Source organism: Trachemys scripta, chromosome 17, assembly GCF_013100865.1.
Source record: "Trachemys scripta elegans isolate TJP31775 chromosome 17, CAS_Tse_1.0, whole genome shotgun sequence".
NCBI classification, from domain to species: Eukaryota; Metazoa; Chordata; order Testudines; family Emydidae; genus Trachemys; species Trachemys scripta.
In genome coordinates, this window is record NC_048314.1 from 8,512,603 (window position 1) to 8,538,976 (window position 26,374).

The following is a 26,374-nucleotide window of genomic DNA, read 5'->3' on the forward strand; positions in this document are numbered from 1 at the left end:
TACACATGGAATTCTCAAAGCTACATTTTGCAAGGTTTCCATTTCAATAAACAATGCAAGGTTAAGTAATAAATAAATAACTACACGGCCGGGGGAGAGCGGCTGGTTGTAAAAGTACAGGGGCTGGTTTGAGTCAAGCAATGCTTTTTGACCAGGCTGCAAATCCAGCCTTGGTGTAAGGCCAGTCCCTACTGGAGGGTTTGCCCAGGGAGGAATTTGACCCAAGATCTTCATCCCTAGCCTGACCCTGGTGTGTCCAGCCCTGGTGAGTGGCGGGGAGGGCTAGCACTGCGGCTGATGCTGGGTTGTTCCTAGACAGACATCTTTCCCCCTCTCTCTGCTCCAGTGCCCTGCTGTGTGCTGCATCATCATCATCATCAGAGCCCATCCTTCAGCCCTGCCTGGAGCCCGCTGCTCCTCCTCCCTAGCCCAGATGGCCAGTGGGCTGTCCTGCAGCCCAGTGATGGATGCACCAACCCGCCTAGGCGATTGGTCTGCACAGCGGTGACGTCCTGGAGCACCATCACCTCCCCTTCCCCAGCATCATCATCACCACCACCACCACCCCTCTCCCCATCTTCAGCTTCCCGGTCTCCCCCTCCTTCGCAGTCAGCTGAGAGCAAAGCCACGGCGAGGGCGAGAGGATTTTTACAAACCGGAGAGCAGCAGGAAAAGGGGGAGACAACCCCCCCACACACACACACACCCCCGCAAAGGCACCCGGGCAGCATGGCACCCCTTGGGCTCAAGGCTGTGGTTGGAGAAAGTAAGAGGATGCTTCTCGTGTTGATCTATTTCCCCCTTCTGATCTCTCCCCTCCCTGGGCTGTGCGGGGGGAGGCTGGATCTGGGGCGTGGGGGGGGGGGAATCTGGGAGATTAGATGAACTCTGTTTGAACGTGGGAGTGTGTGTTGCGGGGGGGGCAGGATCTGATGGGGAAATGGACTAGAGTCTTGGTAATCTTTTGCTGGAGAAAATAGAAAGTGGGGGGGGATGTGTGGAATTGCAGATGCGCAATCCGGACCCTTGCCGGCAGGATCAACGCCCAGCCGGGGGGTGGGGGGAGGGAAGGGGGGCAGGGGAATCAGAGGAGAGGGAACCGGAGACATACATGGACAAATGGGGGTGCTACCGTTGTTTGATTGAGGGAGGGGGGCTGTTGGGATTTTTCTGCAGTGCTGGGGGAGGGAGATGGATCATTGGCTTTCCCTTTCCATTTCCCCAGGCTCTGGGTCCTCGTGGCTTTGTCCAGCAGGCAGCGGTCGCCTGATGATGCCAATACATAATAAGAGGCATGATGATCCTAATAAACAATCATTAATAAATAAATCCCAGCTGATTCCCCAGAGCCTCCGGGCATGGGGAGGGGAGGAGGAGGTGATCCCTGCCTGGGCCAATAATAAATACATACAAAATTCCAGGCTCGTTCGCCAAAATCGGCTGCGTTATTTTGCGCAGGCAGAGAAAAGCCCTTGTGCTACACCAGATCCTGCAGTGTCAGGGCAAAGCCGCCTGGACTCCCCCCTCCCACCCCAAAACATCAAATAACACCATGCAAGCAGCGCCCAGCCTTGCCTTCCCTTCCCAGCAGGAGCATTCCCCGGAGGGGGGGGGGTGGCTGTTCCAGCTACCCAAAGAAATGGTTCAAATAAAGGCTGAATCTTCTCTTGGCTTTGAGCTAGGGGCTTTGGCAACCAGGGTATTTCTTTGTGCGGTTGCTCTGGTGTGTGTGTGTGTGTGTGTGGTGGTGGTGGTGGGGGGGGGGGACTTAAGCTCTTGTGTATGAATCCAAGGTGCTATTTTTGGCTCACGGATGATGATCTTCTCTAGATTTGGGGAGAAAAAAAAAATCTCTTAGATTTCCCCCCCCCCCAAGATGATGTTATTTTTAGTATCTAAATAGGGGGTTCTTATTTTTAGCGCTTATGCAGGTGGGGAGTTCCTGTACAGAGTGCCTGCGTCCCTCATGCCATAATAATTAAACTGAGAAACTTTTATGCCTAAACAACTAATGACCAAAAAATGGTATAAAATGGTGACAACTTCCTCTGAGTACCCTCTGCCATGAATCCTATACATTCTTCGCTCTCTTGAAATTAACTAACCTTGTATTGTTTGTTTAAATGGAAACCAGGCAAAATGTCGCCTTAAAAATTCCTTGTTTACTTTTTTTTATTTTTGCTTAGCGGGGGGAATGGGAGAATTTACATGTAGATTCTAATAGCTCTGGATACGGAGAAAGCGCTCCTGGAGCTTTGTGCCTTAAGCAGGCAGGGTCTTATTTAACAATCCTCCACACCACAGCATTGGCTCCAGTCTGCAGATGGTGTGGCTGAAGTGCGGTGGTGTGACTGTTTCATGGGATCATCCCATTAGATTTATGTCCTGCTTTGTTCCAAGAAATCACCTGCCCAGAGAGCTAATAGGCAGCTCTGCACCAGTCTCGCTCTGCTTTCGTTTTCCAAAAACCTACAGCTCATCTGCGGGCTCGGTCAGCGGAAAAAAAAAATCCCTTTGGATTTGGAAATCCCTGCAAGATAATCCTGGAGGGGGGTGAGGTGGAATTTAAAATATTGTGCTGCATTTAATTCTCTTGCACTAGATTGTCCTCTTTCACTCTCTAGCGTGTGAAAAGTAGGTTATGAAACCGACGTGATGCACAATGTATCACTGCGTTCCTCAACAGCATTCCTTGGAAAAACTAAAGGTCTCCTCCGACCCTCCTTCCTCAGTCAAAACTCCCAAAGGCCACAATCTAAATGTATCTTCTGTACCTTCCATTCCTTGAACAAAGACCAGTAGCTGGAAGCTAAAGATGTTGACTTTTTACATATTTTCTTTCTTTGCTTGAATACAATATTAACCATCCCATGTCGCACACACTTTCTTGTTCTAACCTCTGTGATGGGCATCTGACTGAAGGCAAAACTCTATGCTTCAAGTTTTTTATAACAAACTGCCCTGTTCTTCCCTCAAAAGAGCTTTTGTAATCTGTAAAAGAACCAGTAGGTGGGTATCCCTCTAATATAAGATTAGTCTGGGTATCTATAAGACTAGCACTAGATTCTCTCCCTGTGCAGGGAAATTCTGCATAGGATACAGGTCATTTGGACTGTGATCGTCCAGAGAGGTCCATGCAGTCTGACTCCTGTTGGCTTCATTGGGGCTTGGGATTCTGCCTACAGAGAGCTCTCATTGTAGGATCAAGGCCTTGGGGAGAGTTTGCTCTCCATTTCCTTGGAATTGTCCTGTCTGGGAGGTGGAGCTCATCCCCTGACCATAGGTCCCAGCTCTCTGCGTGGGAGTCCTGTGCCGCCTCCTTACCACAATGGTTCCTGTAGGACTTCCTCAGTGGCCCTGCCCACCTTCTCCCATGGGTTCACTGGGCAGTTGCCCACACTGTCCAAGGTAATGCGGATTATGAAGATTATTGTGGGCTGGGATGTCCAGGAGGTTTTTCTGGCGGTGGTGGTGATGATGATGCCATGGAGAACAGTTGTCCAGATCCTGAGCCCACCCACTGATCCTGTGCACTGACGGGGTTTCCTCTCAGTGGGGAAGGCAACATAGCATCATCCTGCCATGGCTCCTCCTTTTACATGGCCCCACCCTTCAAAGAAAGGCACCAGGCCTGGCTTCCCTCTAGCCCTTGGTGATAACTTTATGGACTTGCCTCTGAATTCGCAGCCAACCCGTGTCATGATGATCCCTTTTCTGGGGCCATTCCATCCAGCACATCACCCCCTCCACCCACCCGGGGTTGTGTTTGAGAGCAAACACTGTGCAGCCCATGCAGTTGCAAATTAGTCTCATAATTCCACCCCCAGAAGGGGGAAGAAAAAAAAAATCACATTCCTGAATGAAACTTTGCAGGTCTGGTCTCTGCCCACAGGCGTCTTGTAAATTCTGAGTAAAATCTCTCCAGCGTATCTGAGTCCAGTAACGGTTAAACCCTGATTCCCAGCCCCTTCCATCACCATTTTATGAAACTCCTGTCCACCCTTTTTTTTGGGGTGGGGGGGGATAAAGTTACCATATTTGCCAGCCGCCCTGTTTGACCCAGGTTTGTCCCTATCCTCTGCCCAGTCCCCTGGACCTCTCAGCCTGCCTCTCACTTGACTTCAATCTCGGCCTTTGTGTCCTAGGTCCTAAGGCTATTTTCTTCCTCCCTTGGCTTGTTGGCAGTCTGCTTCTTTGCACCTCTCTTAGGCCAACTGGGTGGGATTGTCAGCCTGTTCCTTCGCTGGTTTCGTAGAGGTTTCCCACATGGTGCCCCAGTGCCTCGCTGAAGTGGTTATGGGTTAACAGTGCAGCTAAAGGAGAGCAGGCTGTAAACGCCATGCCAGCTCCATTGCCCTCAGTGAATGCACACTCCAAGGATTCGCTTTCTCTTCTTTGAATTTAATTTCCTGTTTATTATTATTGTTTCTTTTCAAAGAAATGAACCCTTGTGTCGCACCGGAAATGCAAAGGCAAGGGCTGAAATTTGCAAACAGTTAGGGCATTTAGATCCTTTTAAAATTATTCAGGGCCCTTTGAGAAGTTTACAAACCCTTGCCCTGTAAGTATCAGAAACAAAACCATTGTTACAATAGCCTTTGTTTAAAGAGACACTACAAAGGAATATATTAGACACCTTTATTATTAGAATGAATGGAAGCCGTGTGTGAAGAATCCCCTATGTTGCTTGGGAAATCTCCACCAAGGTACCTGCAACCATGCTGCCCATATGTAGCATCCCCTATTTAAGCTTCCTTGTTAGATGTCCGGCTTTATCACTGTTCATGATTTTCAAGTGAAAGCCGCAAATATATACAAGAGGTCCAGGGTGCTCACGCTAATGGTGCTGTAGGACGCCGAACTCTCGCATGTTGGGATTGTTAGAAGAATTAACAAACCTTAGCTGCGTATTTGTTTTTTTGGCACGCACACACACTCTCCTTCTCTCCCGTACATCTACACAATTCGAGAAACTGTTCTTATAGACACACAGATGATCAAGTGCCCAGGGCTGGCAGGCCATCCATAACTCACCCCCGTGGGAGAGATTTTTAAAAGCGCTCAGCAGCTGGGTACACTGGAACTGAGCCCTCTTGAAAAGCTGGCCTGAATAGTGTCGAATGGGTGGAGGCTTCACGGCCTTGCCCCTTGGGTAGTTATTTAGGCCCCGATGCTCAAGGCTTCTAATATCCACGGAAATCAGTGGGAGGCAGGTGCCTAAATACCTTTGAGGATCTGGGCCTTATACCTGTGCGAGAGCCTGTGGCCCCTTGCCACCATCATGCATAGAGAATTCTGATTTCTTAGCCTTCAACACCCACTTGCACAGGCTCGTTGACCACCCAAGGTGCAAGGCAGGGGAGAACCAGCCCTTAAAGCATCACAGCTGAGGTGTTACTGAATGCAAAGCTTCTGCATTTGTCTGAGCGTCCCCTCCCCCAATACATTAGCTATAACAAAGGAAATTATGGCTGGAGTGACAGCTTCCAACAATGGAACCTGACATTTCTTTCTAATGTATAAGACTTTTGGGGGGTTAATTTCCCTTTTTATCCCCGCCCCCCCAAACCACCAATCCCCTCACTGTAGTTTAAAAAGAGAGCTCTGCATCTCCCTAACATCAGGAAGTGTTAAGATCCACTCCCTCCCGCGGTACTGCCAAAGCATTTTCCCTGGGGTTTGGCATTTGGGCAGGAATATGCACGGCCTGTTTCAGACCAGCACACACAAAACCAAGATGACTTCATTGTGGGGGACAAGGAAGACTGCAAGTAACCCTTCCGACCAGATTTCCAAGTGCTCGGGGCCCATGATTTCAGGCAGATTTCTCGAAGTGCTCCGCTCCCGACACGCTGAGTGCTTTTAAAAATCTGCCCTTCCACGCAGTGCCCCAGGAGCATTAAGGAACTCCTGGCGATGATTAAATCTATGGCACATTCGCACCACTCTCTGTCCAGGGTGAAGTTTGTAGTCCTGCATCCCTGCAATGGCTCTTTGGGCTTAGTAATCAGGAGGGGCAACTCGCCAGGTGGTTGGAAAAAACAGCTCCTGCTCCCCTTGACCTTGATTGGAATTCTGCTACTGAGTTCAGGGAGAGAGCAGGAGGTGGCCTACAACCTCTCTCTGGACACGTGGTAGTCATGTTTAATAGTACACATGTGTGGCACACTGGAGCTCGCATCTCAGTGACCAGGTGTTAAAAACAGAATAGTTTTCTGTGAAGCCAGACTTAAAATACCACAAAGTTTTTTCAGATAAAACAGTAGGTGAAGGAATGAATCCAGTTGGAAGAGTAAACTTTCAAGACACTAAACTGGAGACACTAACTAGCAAGTCCTTCTGTTTGAGGGCATTGGGCCTGATCTTTCAACGGTTATCGAGGTTTCTTTGGTTGAGTAAATGTTGCAGGGCTAGGCCCTGCCTTTAAGAATGAGGGGTTATCTGTGCATTAAACCAAGTGACTGCCTCCCCACTGTTCCTAAGTCAATGGAGTTGGCTTTACAGTGATGGACATGCTTAGGGAATAATAATTTTAGGCCTAGAGAACATGCATTGAGCCGATTTCTGAGGTATATAAATGATATAATAGATTGCTTATGAGGGGCCACAAATAATCTGTGAATGGACCAGCAAAAATCAGTTGCCTAGTCAAAGTGGGTCTTTAAGTAAAGATTGAACAAATTTGTGCTGGAGATACATTAAGCTAGGAGTTGGTATTGGAAGTGGTCCCTAGGGCAGGTTTTGCTGGAGAGATTGTCACCAGCTTTTCAGAAGGGACTCGTGATTTTGGATCCCATGTGGCACTACGGTAGAGGCTGGACTTTCAGAAGTGCAGAACAGCTGCCCTGGGAAAATCAGGCCCTAGAAAGGGAGGAGAATCCAGTGACTGGGGTGCTAGCCTGATATCTTAGAATATCAGGGTTGGAAGTGACCTTAGGAGGTCATCTAGTCCAACCCCCTGCTCAAAGCAGGACCAATCCCCAACTAAGTCCCCAAATGGTCCCTGCAAGGATGGAACTCACAAACCTGGGTTTAACAGGCCAATGCTCAAACCACTGAGCTATCCCTCCCAGTGTTCAGTTCCCTGCTCTGCTGCAGATGTCCTGTGTGACCTTGGGCAAGTCACTGTGATGGGGTTTGGGGGACAATCCAGGCCATTGAGGGGTTGTGTCCCCTCTTGCCCTGCAATCTTGGGTGCCTCAAATGCTTTGCTACTGTAACACCCTACCTGGGTTATTCATCGTCAGCAACAAGGATGCAGGTCGTACCCTGAGTGTCTTTGTATAACTACAGCCCTGGTCCAGAAACACACCAGCAGCCTGCCAGCAACACACCACTGTCACACTCTGGCTTGCACAAGCCTTGGTTACAACCAGCAAGATGACCCCAACACACTCCCACGTCCTGGATTTCTGCAATGTGCAGCTCTCTCCTGGATAGTGCAGAGAACTCATAAGGTTCATTTGTTCCTCTAAAAAACACAAAACCCACTAGCTCACCACATGAACTGAAGTTAAGAGTCGCTTTAATTCCAACACAGCACGAGTGGTTTAGATTAATAGTAAAACAAAATTATTAAATATAGGACATAGGTTAAGTGATGCCATGTAAAAGGAATGACGTTAGAAAGGATTACAAACAAATAAAAATGATAACACGAATCTAAAACTCTTAAAACTTAATCTAACAAGGTACAGGCTTGATGAAAGATGGTTTCTCACCTATATTCAGTTTCCAGAGACTTTAACCCCCCCATTGATTGAAGAACCCATCTTTCTTGGCTTGCAAGAGCTCTGTTCCATTGTATCTGGCTAGTGTTGGATGCCAAAGATGGTTTCTGTCCTTGCTTATATCTTCCAAAGTTCAATGATTTTATGTCAAGAGGCAGGATGACCTCAAGCAGTTTTTTCCCTTCCTGTGAGCTTTCCATCCTCCTGCTGATCTTCTATGTAATGAGAGCTTCCATTGTTTCTGGTCACACCTTGCTTAATTTCATTGGAGACAGACAGACAGCTGCCATCGTGAGGTTAGTGTGAGGTTTGCCTCCACCCCTTGTTAGCTTGACGGGACTGTTTACATGATATGTAAATACATTCTCATTGTCTTTCAAAGTGCTTTGGAAATAACTCTCAGTGGGGGAAAACATGTTCCTTTGTCTAAGGCAGACCCGTTTACCAACTCGCCTGGGTTAAACACACTTGAGTCATCATTCTAGCACATATCCATAACTCTCAATACCCATTGCTTACGTACATCGAACAAGAATATTAATGATCAGGGAGTGATTAGTTTTCCAATGATACCTCACAAGGTGTGTTTTGTACAAAGATTACTACAATAGCGTGTAGGGTGTGAATCAGAGGGGCTTAGTGTTACAGTCACTAGTCTCTCTCTGCCTCAGTTCCCCATCTGTACAATGGGGATAACAGCACTGCCCTGCCTGGCAGGGGTGTAGTGAGGATAAATACAGTAGTGACTATGGGGTGTTCAGATACTACAATAATGGGGGGCCACCTCTCAGATAGCTGTATCTGAAAAGTGGGAGCTGTATCACATCACAAGATATGCATGTTACACGGGATACAAAGAACCAGTGACCGTGTGGGTAAGACCTGAGGCTGAAGGCCAAGTACCTTCAGCCAGCTGAGAACAGGTATCCCTTGTTGCTGCTCATCTTGAAGTGTGTTACTGCTCTTGTGAAGTGTGTTGCTACACGTTTGCCTAGTGAGTCTTTCCCGTTGGTTAACAGCCAGTGTTGGGTAGCTAAACTGGGAGTATCCTCCCAGTCATATTCTTCATCAGCCAATCAGGTTGCTCTTATGTTACCAGTCCTATGAAATATGCACATTGGTTTACAATTCCCATTGGCAATGTATTTACATGCCATTAATTTCCGTATGGGCTTCAGGCTATTTCTGTAGCATGATCACATGAGTAGCACATGTGTAGATGTAAAATTCGACATATTGAAGCAAATTCTGCCTTTGGTTACACCCATGCTCTGCCCTATAGTTAATATGGCTTAACTGAGAGCTGGTCTACACTGGGAACTTGCATTAGCATATCTATGTCTCTCAGGGGTGTGAAAAATCCACACCCTTGTGAGATGTGTTAAGCCAACCTAACTCCTGGTATAGACAGAAGAATTATTCAATCCCCTTAGGTACTGCTTCTCAGTGCCACCCAGAGGATTCAGGGGGCCTGGGACAAACAATTTTGGGGGCCCCTTCCATAAAAAAAAGTTGCAATACTATAGAATACTATATTCTTGTGGGGGCCCTTACGGGGCCCAGGGCAAGTTGCCCCACTTGCCTCCCCCTCTGGGCAGCCCTGCTGCTTCTCAGGGAAATGGATTAACTACGCCAACTGGAGGACCCTTCCCATCAGTGTAGGCAGTGTCTACACTGAAGTGCTACAGTGCTACCCCTGTGTGAGGTCTTTAGCCCACTTTTCTTACAGTTCCACTATTGCACCATCAATGTCAACTGGTGATTTGCCATTGATGCTAATGGCGGGAGGATCAGACCCTATGTCAAGCAAACTGTACTCGTTTGAAAGGCTCCATGAAAGATTGCTCTGCATTGCTCTGTTATAAAGAAAATACATTGCCTCCTGGGGTGACAAAAGTTTTATTTCTTATAGGCCACCTCATTGCTAACTTTTAAATTATCCGGTCAGTCACTTTAGTGCCATGCAAATCACCCAGAGAGGCAAATTAATTCAGAAAGCGTGACGGATTGGAAGATACATGCAAGATATCTAATGAGCTGGCTGTAGCCGTATGATTTGTCCCCCAATCACTTATTTAAGACCTTATCTCTCAAGAGTGGTGAAGACCATCAATAAAAAGGGTAATCAATAATAGAGGAGAAATACTCACCCGTAGCCATTTGGATTAGCATTATTTTTCTATAAGTTACAGAAGTGAAATTGTAGCAGTTTGCTTTTTTCCCCTCATTCTTAGTAAAAATAGAAAGAGAAATTTAAGAGACCTAAAGTGGTGAGGCCATACAAGCATGCATATGATGATAACATCCAGTGTCATGGGATGAAATGGACGACAAAATCATTTTTTTCCATGACCTTAGTTAGATCTGACTGTCACAGACTCACCTGAGGCATCCTGTAGAACAAGCTCACCTTAATTTTGCAGAAAATAAATTAACACTTACCTCAAGATGGCCACTTGGGCATTAAAGTGCTTATTAACAGTCCTTCTCTGGGCCAACCAAAAGGCACCTGACCAAGGTGTCTTGTATTAAGATAGGGAGAGCCTCCCTGGCCTGCCTCATGTAGAACTGCTTTAGATAGTAGCAGCCAACTCTTTTTATCTGGCCTGCTGGCCTCTCATTGGCCTGTGAGTACTCCAGGCCCTCTAGCCACTGAAGGACCAAGTCTCACTGGTTCCACCAGCAGCTGACCCTGGGAGGCCTTTCTAGGCAACTCCTGGAGGTCTGAATTTGTTGCTTTTCTCTTCCAAAAGGACAGCTTCTTAGGGTGCCAAGGCAGCAGGACCTCCAGTAGAGGGCAGGAAATGGCTGGTACACCCTTTCCCACCGATCTGCATAATATTAAAGATAATAGGCTTCATTCTTCTCTTGGTTACAATGGTGTAAATGCAGAGTAGTTCCATTCAAGTCATTAACAGACACATACGTGGGCAGCACTCTGCTAGGCACCCAGACAGGAAGTTCATCAGCACATCTTGTTTTGCAGCTTCCCAGCCCTGCGGGAGAGCCGCGTAGCCCCGTTTCAGAAAAGCACAGCCAGTCCCCAGGCTGGGTCCCAGGACGCACTAGTCAGTGGAGAGGGAGTGGTTGTGGCTGCTGAAAGGGTTAACTGAATAACAATCATAGAACGTTGTCCCCGGTGAGATGACTCCTCCCAGGTGAGGGGTCGGCAAGAAGGGTCCAAGGCACCTGCCCCCCCTGCCATTTCAGACCCTACAATTCTTCATTATTGTATTGTGGTAGTGCCTAGGGGTCCCACTCATGAATCCAGGTCCCATTGGGCTCTAGTATCCTCGGACTAGAGGGAAGCCAAGCCTGGCTATAACTCGCCTGGAGCTACTAGAGTTTTTGGAGCTTGTATGTGCGGTGGCTGCTCACAGGCCTTGCAGGAGTGCTGTTAGCTGAGCAGTCCCCACCTTCCTCCAGTTGTTCTGCGATCTGTCCTGATCTGTTGGGGGAGGGATAGCTCAGTGGTTTGAGCATTGGCCTGCTAAAGCCAGGGTTGTGAGTTCAATCCTGAGAGGGCCATTTAGGGATCTGAGGTAAAAAAATAGTTGGGGATTGGTCCTGCTTTGAGCAGGGGGTTGGACTAGATAACGTCCTGAGGTCCTTTCCAACCCTGTGATATTCTGTTATTCTACCCTGGAGAGCCTTAGCCCATATGCTACCCTGAGGCCAGATGCACAGCACACCCACCCTAAGCCTGGCACTTCTCACCCATGCATCTATTGCGCCCACACACCCTGCTTCAGCCCTGTCGTACCTAGTGGGCACAGCAAGCTGAACAAGGGTTGCCAGAATTTCAAAATGAGGCAGGGTCTCGAGGGCCCAGATGGGTGCAGTGTTTCCAGGACAAGGCTTTCTAGCATCTGTGGCGCCACGGTCTTTGTCAGGGTTGTTCTCTCTGAACCTGTGGCAGGCTGCTCCATAGCGTGACGTTTCTCCCCAAGGTTGGGGGCTGCTTCTCCGGCTCGCTTTCTGAGGCGATGTCTTTGCTCCTTTCTGTTCCTTTGCGATTTCTGTGGTTTGGGCCTTGGAGCGGGACGCGTCTCTCATCCATACACTGGCCCAGCGGGCACAGTCACCTGCGTTGACATGTCCCACCCGCTTCCCGCCTCGCAGACATGCGGTGCGGGACATGGGGCACTCCTGGAATTCTGCAACGCAGGCCTGCCCCGCGAATCCAGCTGGTCCCTCCCAGTAACTCCACTCTCTGATTCGTCTCCCTTCCCCTTCACACGGGATTCTCCTGCAACCCGTTGCCCTTAGCTCCCTCGGGTGTGCCTCAGCTGCAGTCAGTGCAAGGGATGTGATCTAGTGCTATGGATTTCTTGGGTTTGCTGCAGGGTATCTGGGTACTGCAGTACTGAGGTATTGTAGTATTGGAGGTGCTGGGGTATTGTAGTACTGGGGGCCTTGGGGTACTGCAGTACTTGGGGAGGCCTAGAGTGCTGGGGGCTTGGGGTACTCGGACATCCAGGGCTCCTTTGGGGATAAAAATGCTCACTCCGAGTACTGCAGTCTCCTGCAGCCCACACGCACGCGGGCAGCCCTCTGCTTGCTGCGCTATGGCCTGCATCAATGTATTCCTCCTTCCCAGGCCTGGATCATCCAGTCTTCAGGTGGCCGCCAGGCTGACCCAGGCTGTGTTTGAGGGCTGCGGGGGTCTCTGAGAGGATCAGCCCCTGTACCGGTTGGCTGGCTTGTTCTGTGAAGAATTGAGTGATCTTCAGAGGGGTGGGGGCAGCCTCCTTGCAGGCTGAGTGCGCCCCACCTCTGCCACTCATCACCCCTCTCCTGCTCCCACTATGGTGCACCGAGCCCAGAGGTGGTATCGCTGTAATTAACCCAAATCACACGGCACAGCCTGCCTCCCTGGGCAGAGGCGTCTTTGTCAAATGAAGCCAGACACTTGCATTACGGCCCCCTCTGTTCCCCACCCTACATCTCCCCAACGTCTGACTTGCGCTGGCTGCAGGCCTTTCCCAACAGCTGCCTTGAGATGTGGAGGTCCTGAAAGGCGAGGGCCATAATGCCATTCCATACGGCCACACTGGATATGCCAGATCAAAGCAGTCTGCTTGTCCCTCCAATCTAGTATCCTGCCTGTCAGTCACTAGGCTTCAAGCTGCGGTCAGGACTTGCTCGCTAAGTGCCAGAAAGACAGAAACAAACCCCCTGTGTTTAAATGCACATGTCAAGAGCATTGGTTATGTTGGACACCAGAATTGCTAGGGAGACTGAAGCACTTGAGCACCGGCCTTCTGCCTCTAAGGTGCCAGAGACATGGGTAATTGAAACAAATCTCATGCTTCAGGGTATAGGTTGTGGGGTCAGGAAGGGTTTCCAGCCTCCTCTCTACCAAAGATTCCACAATTGCCCTGAAGAATGCCGATGGAGTCTTTGCCTTCCTCTGAAGCAGGCAGTGGGCTTCAGAAATCCTCTGCTCGTATTGGCTGGCACCAGAAGCCATCGTAAATCTCAGTGGGCTGATCTGGTGCAGCAGGGGCAGGGCTAGCTCTGCCCCACAAAGGACAAGGAGTAAGTAAATCTGAACAAAATCGCCTCAGCCCAAACCTGGGAGCTGCTTTCAGCCGTTTGTGTAACAGGCTAGCTCTGCTTGGGCAAGTCACGGCACCTCTGTGCCTCAGTTTCCCTACCTGTACAATGGGGATAATGACACTGAACTCCTTGGTAACGTGCTTTGAGATCTGTGGCTGGAAAGCGTTCTAGACGAGCTGGGCATTACTCTGATTGTTATTATTCTAGATGCAGAGTGTGAGCCTGGTAGCAGCTCTGGTGCCTTGGCCTGCGTTCTATCCGGAGCGGTGCAGCAGCCAGGGGAGTGCACCGAACCGCCCGCAGCCCTACCAGAGCTCAGAGAGGCACTTTTAACAGCTCCCTCAAGTAAGGAGCTGGTGGACAGCGAAGGCAGTTTAAGGGGCCTGCTCTAAACCTCTGACCTAGAGATCTCACTGGGCAGCGGATGCAGCACTGAATCTGATGGAACTGCGGGTAGACACCACTCGGATGGCTCGTGGCCGATCTTCGGAGCCCAGGGTCAAACAGACTGCAGCTTGCTGCAGAGCTGGGGGTGCTGGAGGAGGAAACTGCCTGCAGGGTACCAAGGCTGGCAGTTGACCTGCCAGAGACAGCCGCCCATCCACAGCCTGCAGGGCCTGGGGCAGGTTGGCAGTGGGGACCTGCGTGGCTGCACTCGGTGCACTGAGAGGACTCTGCCAGGGCTGCAAAGCCAGAATCCCTCCCCCGGCCAGCTTGTTCTCTCCAAACCTGTGCGTTCGGGGGGCTGCTCTTGCCGACCCCAGAGCTCCACTGGCAAAAGGAGGCTCACAAGGGTCAAAATGGCTCCTGCCGGGCAGTGCTGGGCCAGAGGATAAGGCATGCCAGCAATCCCCCTCTTCAGCACCCTCCCGCTAGCCAGTTCCGAACACGGCGATGCACTTTTCAAGGAGCAGGGCAGGCCGCTGACGAACAAGTCCCAGCAATACCCCAGGAGCAGCCAGGGGCATCGCGGCCTTGGCATCCTCAGATCTGGGCACCATCGCTGTGGGCATGTGGGAGCCAGAGGCCCTTGCACACAGCACCTGCCAGCGACTCCGCCGCTGGCACTGCATTCTCCGCTCTGCTGGCTCTCTTGTCTGTGTCCCCGGTTCCCGTTCTGGCCTGTTTCCTCAGGTACCTGCCGTGGGAGCCCCCGGGAAGGGGCAGGGGAGTTGCTGCAGTCGGAGGAGAAAGGAGCTGCAGGCAGGCAGGGGTTGTGGTGGGTAGGCAGAAATAGGCTGGCTGTAGGTGAGGTGGGTGGGGCCCTGTCCTTTGCCCAGGGTTCCACAGAGCCTGAATCACTGCTAAGACAGTCTTGTGCCATCTCAGATCCCTTCCCTCCCTTGCCCTGGGCAGTGCCAGCCTCTCAGTCCTGGTGTGATCTGCCAGCCCACCCTGTGAGAAGGTGTCCCGCAGTGGTGTGGGGGAGAGGGGATCTCTTGGAAAGGAAAGACGCTGTGGATTCTGTCTGCAGGATGGGCGAGGCCTCTGCCCACACAACTAGAGCCCAGCCATCAGCCAGACACCTGCTCCGGGAGCCACTGCAATGCCAGGGAAAAATACTGCAGCCCCGTGCTACAGCAGCAGCTCTGTGGGTCTGGCTCCTCCCAGGGAGAGCAGAGCCTTAGCTGGAGGCTAGCCCTTTGAAGAACACGATCATCCTCTCGCCCCTGGCAATATTAGGGCCAGCGATCCCGTCCAGGAGTAGTGAATTTGGGTTCAGACTGGCCAAGCTGCTCGGCACCCAGGGAAGAGAGGGAGGGGGGGAGGAGATGAGATGTCCCCTTTTAGATCCACACCCTCTGCTTCCTCTCACACGCACAGAGACTGGAGCCAAGCCCCCAGGCTGATTTCCAGCTTCCTGTCCAGACACATCCGTCCTTTGTGCTCACCAGCCACCTGCTGCAGACAGAATGCTACCTGCGCGGAGAGAGATGGGGGTGGGAAAGGATGACTCAGCTTGATGCCCGGAGGGGGCGTTATTGTTTTTGGACCGGAGGGAGATGGCGTATGTGACGGGGGAGACATTTCTCCCCTGGCAGTTTGTGTAAGGCTGGATTCATCTGGAACCCAGTGGAGAATGAAATCCCCTTTGCCCCCAGGTACAGGTATTCAGATGGCTAATGCTTAGTGGGATATTCACAAGTGCCCAGTGCTTATCTAGGCACCTATAGACCTTTAAAAGTCTGGCCCGTAGGGACTTGGTCAAGGTCACACAGACAGTCTGTGGCAGAACAGGAACTTGAACCTGGCTCTCCCAAACCTAGGCTAGTACCCTAACCCCAGGACCATCCTAACTCTCTGTAGACCCAGCAAAGATCTTAATAAAAGACGGTTGCAAATATATATTAGAACTGATTAGTCTGATCTGGCATGTGGGTTCTGGGGCTTCTTCAGACAGGATGTGGCCGTATCCCGTGCAGAAGCCACGGAGCGATAGTTAATTCACCTCCTTGGAGACCCCGAATCATGGCCTCCTAAGCATCCGTTTGCTTAGAAATCTGGAAAACCTCAGTGTCTCTCTCTGCCTTCGCCTCAGCCATTCTGCTTGCTGGAGATGCAAACAGCAAATGGGATCACCTGGAAACTATCCTTTCCTCATAGGTCAGGTGCAGGTGAAACAGTTTGTGGTCTTAGCTTCAGCATGCCTGTCCCAGTGGCCAAGCCCCAGGGGTTTCTCCTAGACAGCAACTCCCCTGCTTCTAGAGTGGGCATGGTTCCCAGCTCTGCCCAAAGCCAGGGTAAAGTTCACAGCTGTTACCGTCCCTCGACTGGGGCAGCCCCCAGCCCCACGACTGGGCTGGCTGGAAAATCTCTGCAGCGAAGACAGATGCCTGAGATGGATTCTCTGGGCCGAGCTCCGTGATTCTGGTTCGCAGGGGTTTCTGTGAACCTTTTCTCCACGTTCGGGGGCGGAGGTTGCATCCTCTTGAATCTTGGGTGTGACTGAGATGGAAAATTCCAGGAGGGACCCAGCTGAGAAGGCGGAGACTCCTCTGCTGTGGGCTGAAACAGGGAGAAATCTCCAGCTTGGGGTATGCTGCCGTCTCCTGCCCTAGATCCAGACCTGGGGAAGGGAGTTGGCCTCACTCACAATCCAGACCTGCAGGCTCGCTCAGCACAGTCTCCTAGACCCCCTGAAAGCCCTGACCTGAGTTCTAGTTCCATAACGACCTGCCCGCCCTGGGGGCTCCCCTGGAAACCTGTTACAGCTTGAGCTCTGGCTAACCCTCGCCCAGCCATTCCCCCTGCCCAATGAGGCTAAGGTCGTTGCACCTGCACCAGTGCTGAGCATGGCCCCTGACACTCACATCCTTGCACCTGAGCGAAGAGCCAGCCATGAGCACGAAGGATCCTTCCCTACAGACCCAGCTGCACAGCCCTTTGGTATCCTCCACCCCAGCAGGGTCGCTGCTCGCTGCTAGCAGCACATCTAACAGTTCTGTGCTTCCTGGTCCCCAGCAGCGTCTGATCCTCCCCCCATGGAAACGGATGGAAGCTCTGTTTCCTCTTTGCTATTCAAGGGACAGAGCCATCCAGGAGCCAGAGGCCTAACATGCACCACTAGGGAATCCTCTCCCCTCCCATAGAGCACCCACTGCATCTGAGCCAGCCCTGCTTATGTGCAAATGCTATTGAAGCCATACAGCAGAGTGCAAGGAGCACGAGACCAGGACGCAGGAGACCAGGGTTTATTCCTAGGTCTGCCACTCCTCTGCCGGGCAAGTCACATTACCGCTCTGTGCCTCAGTTTCCCCATCTGTAAAATAGTGAGAGTGCCCCCCCCCCCCCACACACACACACATCCCTTTGTAAAGCACTTTGGGATCTATTGAGGGCAGGAGCTAGGTATTATTATTGTTGTTTGCAGGAGCTCAGTGTTATTCACCGGAATGCACCCTGCTGGGAATGTGGACTTTGACGGTCCCAGGGCCGTATAACATGCCTCCCCGCTGTGCTAATGGGAAAGACAGCCCCGTCCCTTTCCCTCTGCAGAGAGATCAGAGGCAGAGATTTGCCCATCCAGAGGCGCTCAGGAAGCCAGAGCGGAGCAGCCTGGCCCCAAGGGGAGGCATCTTTAGCTTAGTCCCTGTTCTGTTCTGCTGTTGTGTCTCCAGCGTCTTGTTCGATGCATGCCTAGATCCAGCCTTAACATTCAGGAGGGAGCACAGGCTCTAACCCACCCTGCCCAGCAACCCGCTCCCCTGCCTGACAGCAGCGTTCTGCCCACGCCGGCCGCTCCCCAGCCCTGTCCAGCTCCAGGAAGGACTGATTCTATCACAGGGTACAGCTATCAGTGCCCGATTCCCCAGGGAAGGGGACATCTCCATGTGACTCTGGGGAAGGCGCTTGTCCTACTTAGAGTCCGCTGCCTGAGTGACTAGACCTAAGGAGATGTTCCGGGCCGTGCCGTGCCGCAGCACAGATAGCTGGAGCTTGCCCGGTGGGCTTTCCTGTGAGACTGAGCTGAAATGGCTGATCCAATGGATAAAGGCGGGTGGGGCACATCCAGAGCTCAGGGTCCTCCCGAGAAGCCCTCCCACTGAGGCACTTCCATCTCCACAGGCTTTTGTAACCTGAGCCTTAAAAAGTAAATAATCTACTGAGGTGAGTGCTGATGAAATCTGCTGAAGGGAGAGCCCTGGAGACCAGAGAGTGCTCTGCTTCTCCACCGGAAAAGATACAGCACGGGTAACACACTGGCCAAGTGTCATGACCCCTCGCTGATGACGGGTCCATGCGGAGGATGGCCAGCTACTGCTACCAGCTGATGGAGCTACTCCTTGGGCTCAAGTGGCAGGAGCCTGGACTGTGATACTGAAGGTCTGGGGTTTTATCCCCTATGGAAGAGCATACTCACGGCTGGTGCCCCTCCTGGCTGGATGCCCTCCTGCCCCTCCATAGCAGCTTCTCTTTCCATTCTCGCGCCCCCTGCGGATGGTCGCTGCCATCCCACAGTAGTCTGCCTCTTCTAGGGACTCAGCCCTCCAGCCAGGTTGTGATTTAGCTCCACCCCTTCCAAGGTCACAAAGTCCAACACATAAGGAGTCCCATGTCCCTACTGCTGGTCTTTGGCCCCAGCTCTGGGCCCCATGGTCATTTCACCCCTTTGCTCAGAGCTTTCAGTGGTCCTTCTCCCCCTCACCGGCCCATGGCTGGTAGGGGAACCCAGGCCCTCCCACTACACTAGGTCTCAGTCCAGCAGCCACAGTCTATAGAGTTCCTTGCCGACGCCTCCCTGGACCTCTTCCTACCACAGCCTGACAGCAGGCCTCACCCACAGCCTCTCTAGTTCACCCTTCTCTCAGGGCCAGGGCTCTTCCCCAGAATCTCCCAGTAAATCCCAAGGCAAAGGTACAAACTCTACCCAACTTCTGCCTTCCTCAGGCTTGACCTTTCATCCCACTTACGTTTCTCTTGCTGTCCTCCACTGAACACCTCCCACGGCTCTCTCCCTGGAAGTCCAGGTCTTGGCCTTTTATCAGGGCTCTCCCCAAGCCTTCTGCCAGACTTCTGTATACAGGAGCAGATCCCAGGGCCAACTCTCCCCTGGACGTCCTCCTTCACCCTCCCAGTCTCTCCACTCTCTAGTCAGGGAGCTCCCTGTAGTCCCCTTTTGCTTTGTACCAACCACCCAGCTCCTCCCCAGCTGGGTTTAGCCTTAATTGGGCCTGGCTCAGCCCCCAAGTGCAGCCAGGTGAGCTAATTGGCCTCACTTACTCCCATTAACTCTTTCAGGGGGATTGTCATAGGTGCACATCAAAAGGGTGAGGTGGTTATTCAGCCACCTGGCCCATGCAGCCCTGGGCCTCCTTGCTTAGGCTGTCTACTATGACCACATTTTCGGTGATGTGGATACTTGTCCACTAGAAACTGCATGGGGAACACTAATTTTTTACATGTAAGCCAATGGGCAGTCACTGGATGGGGGTAACTTTCAGTCACTGCAAAGCTGGGCTGGATTTGGACCTGTGGCCCAGGAGAATCTCTGGAGATGTCTTAACAAATTGTTAGCAGATAAAAATTTGGCAGAAATACGTCTCTGGGCTGGCCAGGTCTCATGATCTAGGTGCTTGGTTTGGAAGGACCCTGTCTCACTAGTTGGACATGACCCCTAGAAGATGGTGTGATGCTTACACAAATTCCCCCTAGCCTCTACACCAGGGGCGGGCAAACTTTTTGGCCTGAGGGCCAAATTGGGTTTCGGAAATTGTATGGCGGGCCGGTTAGGGGAGGGGGTCGTGGCCCATCCCCCCCCCCCGGACCCCTGCCCTATTCAACTCCCTATTCCCCCCCCGACCACCACCCCCAAACTCCCCTGCCCTCTATCCAACCCCCCTGCTCCCTGTCCCCTTACCGTGCTGCCTGGAGCACCGGTGGCTGGTGGCATTACAGCTGCGCCACCACCACCACCGCGCAGCCCAGAGCACCGGGTCAGGCCGGGCTCTGCAGCTGCGCTGCCCCAGAAGCTCGCAGCCCCACAGCCCAGAGCATTGCGCCGGCGGCGGAGCGAGCTGAGGCTGCTGCGGAGGGGGAACAGCAGGGGAGGGGCTGGGGGTAGCCTCCCGGGCCAGGAGCTCAGGGGCTGGGCAGGAGGGTTCCGCGGACTGGATGTGGCCCGCGGGCCATAGTTTGCCCACCTCTGCTCTACACCCTCACAAAAGGGCCAGGTGGCCTGGGGTATAGAGTTCCCATGACTTATGGTATCAATGCTTTCCCAGGCCAGACCACAAGCAGAAAAAGCTTCCAAAGAGACAAGCAGATAGTGAATGCACCCGGCCTACATTTAAATCCATTAATTACGGGAAGCCAATTTTTACTGCAGGCCTTCTATCAGCAGAGGAAAATTCCACAGAGAGTCTGTAGGCTTTATTTCATGGTGGATAATACACCGCCATGGGGACCTGGATTGAAACTGAACATCTCTCATAAGTACAATACATTTGACTGTCTCCCTGTAGTAATTAGTGGACATCTATCTATCTTGGACGCCCATGGGCAAGGCTATTATCCCCATTGTACAGATGGGGAACTGAGGCACGGAGAGGCTAAGAAACAAACGGAAGGTGACACAGGATGTCTGTGGCAGAGCAGCGAATTGTACCCACCTCTCCCAAGTCCCTGGCTAGCACCCTAGCCACTAGATCATGCTGCTCATCTCTTCTCCAGAATGGCATGAATCTACATAACTCTGTTCAGGGGTAAGCCCAATGCTGGAATAGCTGGGGCTGGAAAGGAATCCGGGCTGCTGATGCAATGACAGAGCTGGGTGTGGGGATCCATTCTGGGGGCAGCAGGACAAGACTCAGGTACATGGGCATGTGTCGGCGTGACTTGAACAGTTTATAACCATGCTGTGTCTAGCACTACCCAAAGCACTGAGTTCCTTGCTTTCAAAAGTGCTAACAGCCACCAAACTTATTGTTTTAGAGGTCCTGTCAAATAGACTATTGCAGCCTGCAGCAGTGGTATCTTGGCAGCAGTAGAGACAGCACTTCCTATTGCTTTATTGCTGTGAATGCATATAAAACATGATCATAATTCATTAAAAACAGGCTTTATTTGCCACACCATTTCATCCCATGCAGTGTTTTGCAGCATGCATACTACAGCTGGGCAGTTGTGGAATATTTTTACAGATGTCTGTGAATCTAGCCTTCCACTTATAAATAAATATATGGAGATATCCTATCTCCTAGAACTGGAAGGGACCTTGGGTCATTGAGTCCACCCTGCTGCCTTCACTAAGAGAACTGAGTACTGATTTTGCCCCAGATCCCTAAGTGGCCCCATTGAACTCACAACCCTAGGTTTAGTAGGCCCATGCTCAAACCACTGAACTATCCCTCCCCCCATATAGCACCTGAAAGCCAAAGCACCACAAAAGCAATTGTGATCTATTGGGGCCATTACCTAAAACCAAGCAGCTGTTTAGCAGGTCAATGTAACATTGCAGGGCACAAAGTGATACTTGCAATCAGATGGGGAGGTTAGGGTTTATTGAAGTGAGTGCCAAAGCTCCCATAGATTTCAGTGGTGCAGGGAGGTAGAAGCTATCAGAGCTTGGAGAGAGTCTTCTCATTCTTGGCCCGTTTTCTGTCTCGTGCACCTCCAGTAGCAAAATGCCCCTCCCGGACTCAGAGGGGAGAGGACCAAAGCTGGGTGACAGCCAGATTTTCCATTTCGTGGGAAATTCCATGAGTTTGAAAGAAATTCCCTTCCAAAATGTAAGGAAAGCAAATAAAAATTGAAATTTCCTGCGAAATGAAATTCCAAAAAAAGAAATCGTCTTGGCTTGATTGAAATGTTTCAATCAAATCAAAATGTTTTGTTCCAATTTCTACTTTAAAAAAAAATTATGTCATGTAAAAAATTTGAAACCAAAAGTCATTTCAAAATGGAAAATTGAAATGTTCTGTCCGGAAAAGGTCAAAATGTTTAGAATGGTCCGGTCTGATTTTTTAAAATGAAATTTGATCCAAACGGACGTTTCTGTAACATTTCATTGTAACATGAATCAGCATTTTCCAAAGTAATACACTTTCATCAGAAAATTTTCAGCCAGCTCTAAAGAGAGCCCGCTCTGCCCCATGCTGATGCCCTCTGGTTAACGCTCATCCGCATTCCAACCTCGCTGAGCTGGTCTGCTGGCAGGCATATCTCCCCTATCCTATAAGAGCTGTTCTTTATTACATAGATCCATAGGGCTGAATTGTGGCATTAAGGCCATGTTCCAACCCAGAGCTGAATGCATTCCAGATAGTGTGTGAGTGAATGGTACATATAGTTTACAAAGTGTTCCTTTGGGAAGAAAGGCCAGTCTAAGCCATGACTATTCCATTTATATGTTAAAAAAAAATGACTTTGATCTAGGATGGGCTTGTGGTGTTGTTTCCCCCTGTGCTCCTTCTCCTTCCAGAGAATGGACAGAATTCCTTATTGTCTCTAAAGCAGACCACTTCCTGGGGTTGGTATGTCTGATGGGCTTTGACCTGGTGCTGTTGTCTGTATGTGCCCATAGGCTACCCACTGAATGTTGGCTCAAAATGAAAGCTAATAAATATATATAGAAATCCAGAGGCCAAGGATTTCACAATTGATTTTGGGTGTCAGTTTTGCAGAGGGCAGGTGAGCAGCGTTTTTTTAAAATCAGGCCTCTTTAAGGTTTCTTGCATTGGGCACCCAAAATGACTAGCTACTTTTGGTTCTGAGCGTTAGTTCTTTCTAGTCCTCATTTAGGGCTTGATCCAGCAACCGAATAAGCATGTGTGTAATTTACTCACATGAGCAGTGTCATTGAGGTCAGTGTGTAAAATTCTTCACCGTATTTGCAGGATCTGTCCCTTAGTGGCAGACTTCGCCCCTGATTTGTTTTTTAAATGCTTTACATGAAAAACACCACAAGGTGCTGAGTTCTTTATTTGTTTTCCCAGTCATATCTCTGAGATTGCATGGCTTAGCAAAACCCTCCGGGAAGGAAAGGACAGAGAGAGGAAAATAACAAACCATAAGGCTTATGCTGCCTTTCCACCAATGTTGCAATTTAGTTGTACTTTCTTTTTGCTCTGGTTTAGTTGTACAGCTCAGCGGTGCATCAGAGTCCTGGGAGGAACTGATTGTACTGGGGGAGCTGTGGCGGAAGAGGAGTTTTTAGGATAGCTGGTGTTCTGGTTCCTGCTAACATACTAGCTAACTGTGGTTTAACCTTCTCTCCATCACTGGTCCACATGGAGGATAAGATCTGCTACTACCTGAAGGGATAACTTCTTTAGCCCCAGTGGTAGTGGCTGGTGCTTTTGGAGCTGATGTTGGTCGGGCCTTGCTTTTACGGACGCATTGCTAAGAGCTGGAGAGAGCCTTTCTACTCAACCCGCCTCCTTTGCTTTCAGGCATCATTTTCTTGAAATACGAAGATTTGGGCTGAAACATTTCATGCTTGGCCTTGGGTTTGGAGCTAAGTGCAGCTTTGGCAGAGTCCCATTTGATAAACTGCTAGCAGCAAGGGGAAAGGAGGGAGAAGAGGAAGAGAAGAGGCAGGGGGCAGGGACTCTAGCATCTAAAAGTCAGAGTGGGGCCATACAGCCATTGCTGAAGTGAGGTAGTCTGGACAAGGTGGGACAGAAATCCAAGCCAAGAAGAGAGCCGCTTAGCACTGGGCATGAGGACAACCCCCCGAGCCAAGCGATTGGAACGGTTGATTCTCAGCCTCAGTAGCCAAGAGTGTTTTGGGGAAGGTTAAAATGTCACCCCCCACAAACCCTCGAGATTACCCAGCTGTGATTGGTCAAACCTTCTAGGCCATAGTCAGTGACGTTTTCCCTGCAGTTCCCCCCGGGATAGTGCCCACACATCATACTGCCTAGGCTGCTGACTCTGCCCATCCACCCGTGAAAAGGCAATGCCTGGGAGGGGCAAGAAGGGTCACATGCCCCTCCCGAGACGCCTGGGGGGGGCACTTTCAGCAGGGAACCGCAGCGGCGAAAGGAGCAGAACTTGGGCCAGCGGTCCTCCAGTGCGGCTGCATGGCTCCCAGCCCCGCCCCCAGCCCTTCCACGCAGCTGCGTCTCTGAGGTGTGTACAGCCCCGCCGCAGGACAGGGGTCAGTTGACTTGCAGGGCTCTCCCGGGAACCATAGCAGTGAAAGGAGCAGAACGTGGGGCTCCCAGGAGCCAGCACCCCGCGCTGGCAGCTCCTCCCGTGCGGCTGTACCAGTACCCCCCCAACCCTGTCCTCCAGTGCGACTGTACCGGTACCGCCCCCAACCCTGTCCTCCGGCGAGGCTGTACTGGTACCGCCCCACACCCTGTCCTCCGGCGAGGCTGTACCGGTACTGCCCCACACCCTGTCCTCCGGCGAGGCTGTACCGGTACTGCCCCCAGCCCTGTCCTCCGGCGCGGCTGTACCGATACCGCCCCCAACCCTGTTCTCCGGCGGGGCTGTACAGACTGCATCCCAGACTGGAGATGCAGCTGCGTGGAAGGGCTGGGGGTGATACAGCCGCGCCGGAAGAGCTGCCAGCGTGGGGCTGCCTGGTGGCCCCTCGTTCTGCTCCTTTCACCGTTGTGGTTCCCAGTGCAGCAGGAGGACAGAGCCCCTCCCCACCCCAGGTAATATGGGACTGGGAGAGCGTGGGGCCCCCGGGCTAGGGCAAGGAGTCACATGGAGGAGTCACGTGGCGTGGGGGGGGGTCACATGGGGAGGTCACATGCCCCCCTTTAGCTGGTGCCCCCCTTTGTGTCCCTCCCACGAGTCGCTCTGCTCTTGTGCTGCACTGGGCCTCGTTTTCGTGGCTGCAAGAGGAGCAAATAGGGGAGATCCTTGCACACGCCGTGCTGCACCGTGCAGTAGCTGCTATGCAAAGCGCCATGCATGTTCATGACTGTTTGCACTGTGATTTGGGGGTACCTCTCTTCTCAGACCAGGCTCTGGCCGCCCTGAACGAGGCTATCCATGAGGTGTGCTTCTGGTCTGTTTGGCTCTGAGCTCCATCCCTTCCGTGTGACTCTCTGAGACACTTGGTGGATAAGTCTCTTACTGGCAGCAGCAGGAGGGTGGTGGCTAGGAGGTGGATCTAACATACTTTTTGGAAAGCTGGGGAGGCACAAAGAGGGCGTGTGGCTAGAGCAGGTCAGAAAACTGCCCAGGCCGGGGGCGGGCTGTAGTGGAATGGACTGGAGAGGAGTCCCATCCGGTCATAGACACCTGGACTGGACAAGGTTCTCTAGCCCGTTCTCAAGGATGGTTCTTTCCGTATATCTCGTCCAGCCTCAACTGACTTGCTTCCACCTCTTCCATTGGGGGAGAGGATAAGGCCCAAGAAGTCTCACCGGGGGCACATATTCCCTCAGCTCAAACTTGTGTGTAAAGTTATCGCCCCTTGGAGCACCCTAAACAATTCCTCTGTCCCCAGCTTTCACGCTCCTGCTAGAGCCCGTCCCTCTCAATCATCGTTAAGGTCACTGGCGATAAAGAAAAATTCACAGAGGCCTGTGAGCTGTCTGTGACTTTATCAGTCCACGGCGGCGGGGAGCTCTGGGGTACCCTCCTCCCGCAGTGGCTTGGAGCTCAGGGGCTCTGCCGCTCAGGCGGTGGGGGTACCCCACAGCTCCCGACTGCCCCAGTCAGCGGCGGGACCCTATAGCTCCCAGCCGCCACGGGCTGAAGTCACAGAGGTCTCTGGAAGTCATGGATTCCGTGACTTCCGCGACCTCCGTGACCAAATCGTCACCTTCATCATCATCCACTCACGCGCTCTCTGTATGATCGTAACAGGCGTGCAAAGGCAAGTCAGTCCATGGGGCTAAGGTAGAACCCAGAGCAACCTGGGATGGGACGGGCCTGAAAGGTCCGTTGCTGCCAGCCCTCCTTAGCCCTAGAGCTTGGACTAGTGGCGGGAGCCAAGATGCTCCAACGGTGAAAGTGGAGTGAGCCGGGCGTGCGAGGGACCGTGTGATGTTGTCGCCTCTGGTTGTGTAAGACAGACCTAAATGGGAGGTGAAATGCGATTGCTAAGGATTATAAGGGAATGGCTCAAGCTGCTTGGTTCTTGTTTCTAAAAGAGGCTCTAAATCCTTTGTTGTTTTCTTCGTGCGTTGGATTAGAAAGCTCCAGTCGAGCGGGCCGGCTGAGCAGCGCCCAGGGCTGCGCCGACGGAGTGGCCGGCTTGGAGGCTTTTGCTACTCGAGTGTTTGCACAGAGCAGGCCTCAGCTGGGTTTGAATTCTGTCTGCTTGGTTTAAAAGTGAAAAGAGGACGAGGGAAATCCAGTGCCTGAAGAATACTGGAGTGCGGAAACTAGGGTTACCATACGTCCTCTTTTTCCCGGACATGTCCGGCTTTTCAGCAGTCAAACCCCCGTCCGGGGGGAATTGCCAAAAAGCCGAACATGTCCGGGAAAATGGCAACTCTGCTCCTCCCCTGACTCTTCGGCTCTGTTTAAGAGCCGAGTTGCCCGAGCGCTATGGGCTTCAGGCAGCCCCCTTGCCTCCGGACCCCAGCCACCAGCCGGGCACTTCCCCTCCCGGGCTCCGGCGGCGCAGGGTCCGGAGGCAGGGGGGCTGCCCAAAGCCGGTAGCGCTGGGG

At 51.8% G+C, this 26,374-nt stretch overlaps 1 protein-coding gene across 2 annotated transcripts in view; it reads left to right on the top strand.

Moving 5' to 3' along the window:
- Positions 1–540: 540 nt before the first annotated feature.
- STXBP1 (syntaxin binding protein 1) overlaps positions 541–26,374 on the top strand; it is a 66,185-nt gene continuing 40,351 nt past the window's right edge. For both annotated transcript variants that reach the window (XM_034793608.1, XM_034793609.1), the window contains exon 1: positions 541–766. In XM_034793608.1, coding sequence (XP_034649499.1) covers positions 730–766 — 37 coding nt within the window. In that variant the 5' untranslated portion in view covers positions 541–729. The remainder of the gene's footprint in view (positions 767–26,374) is intronic.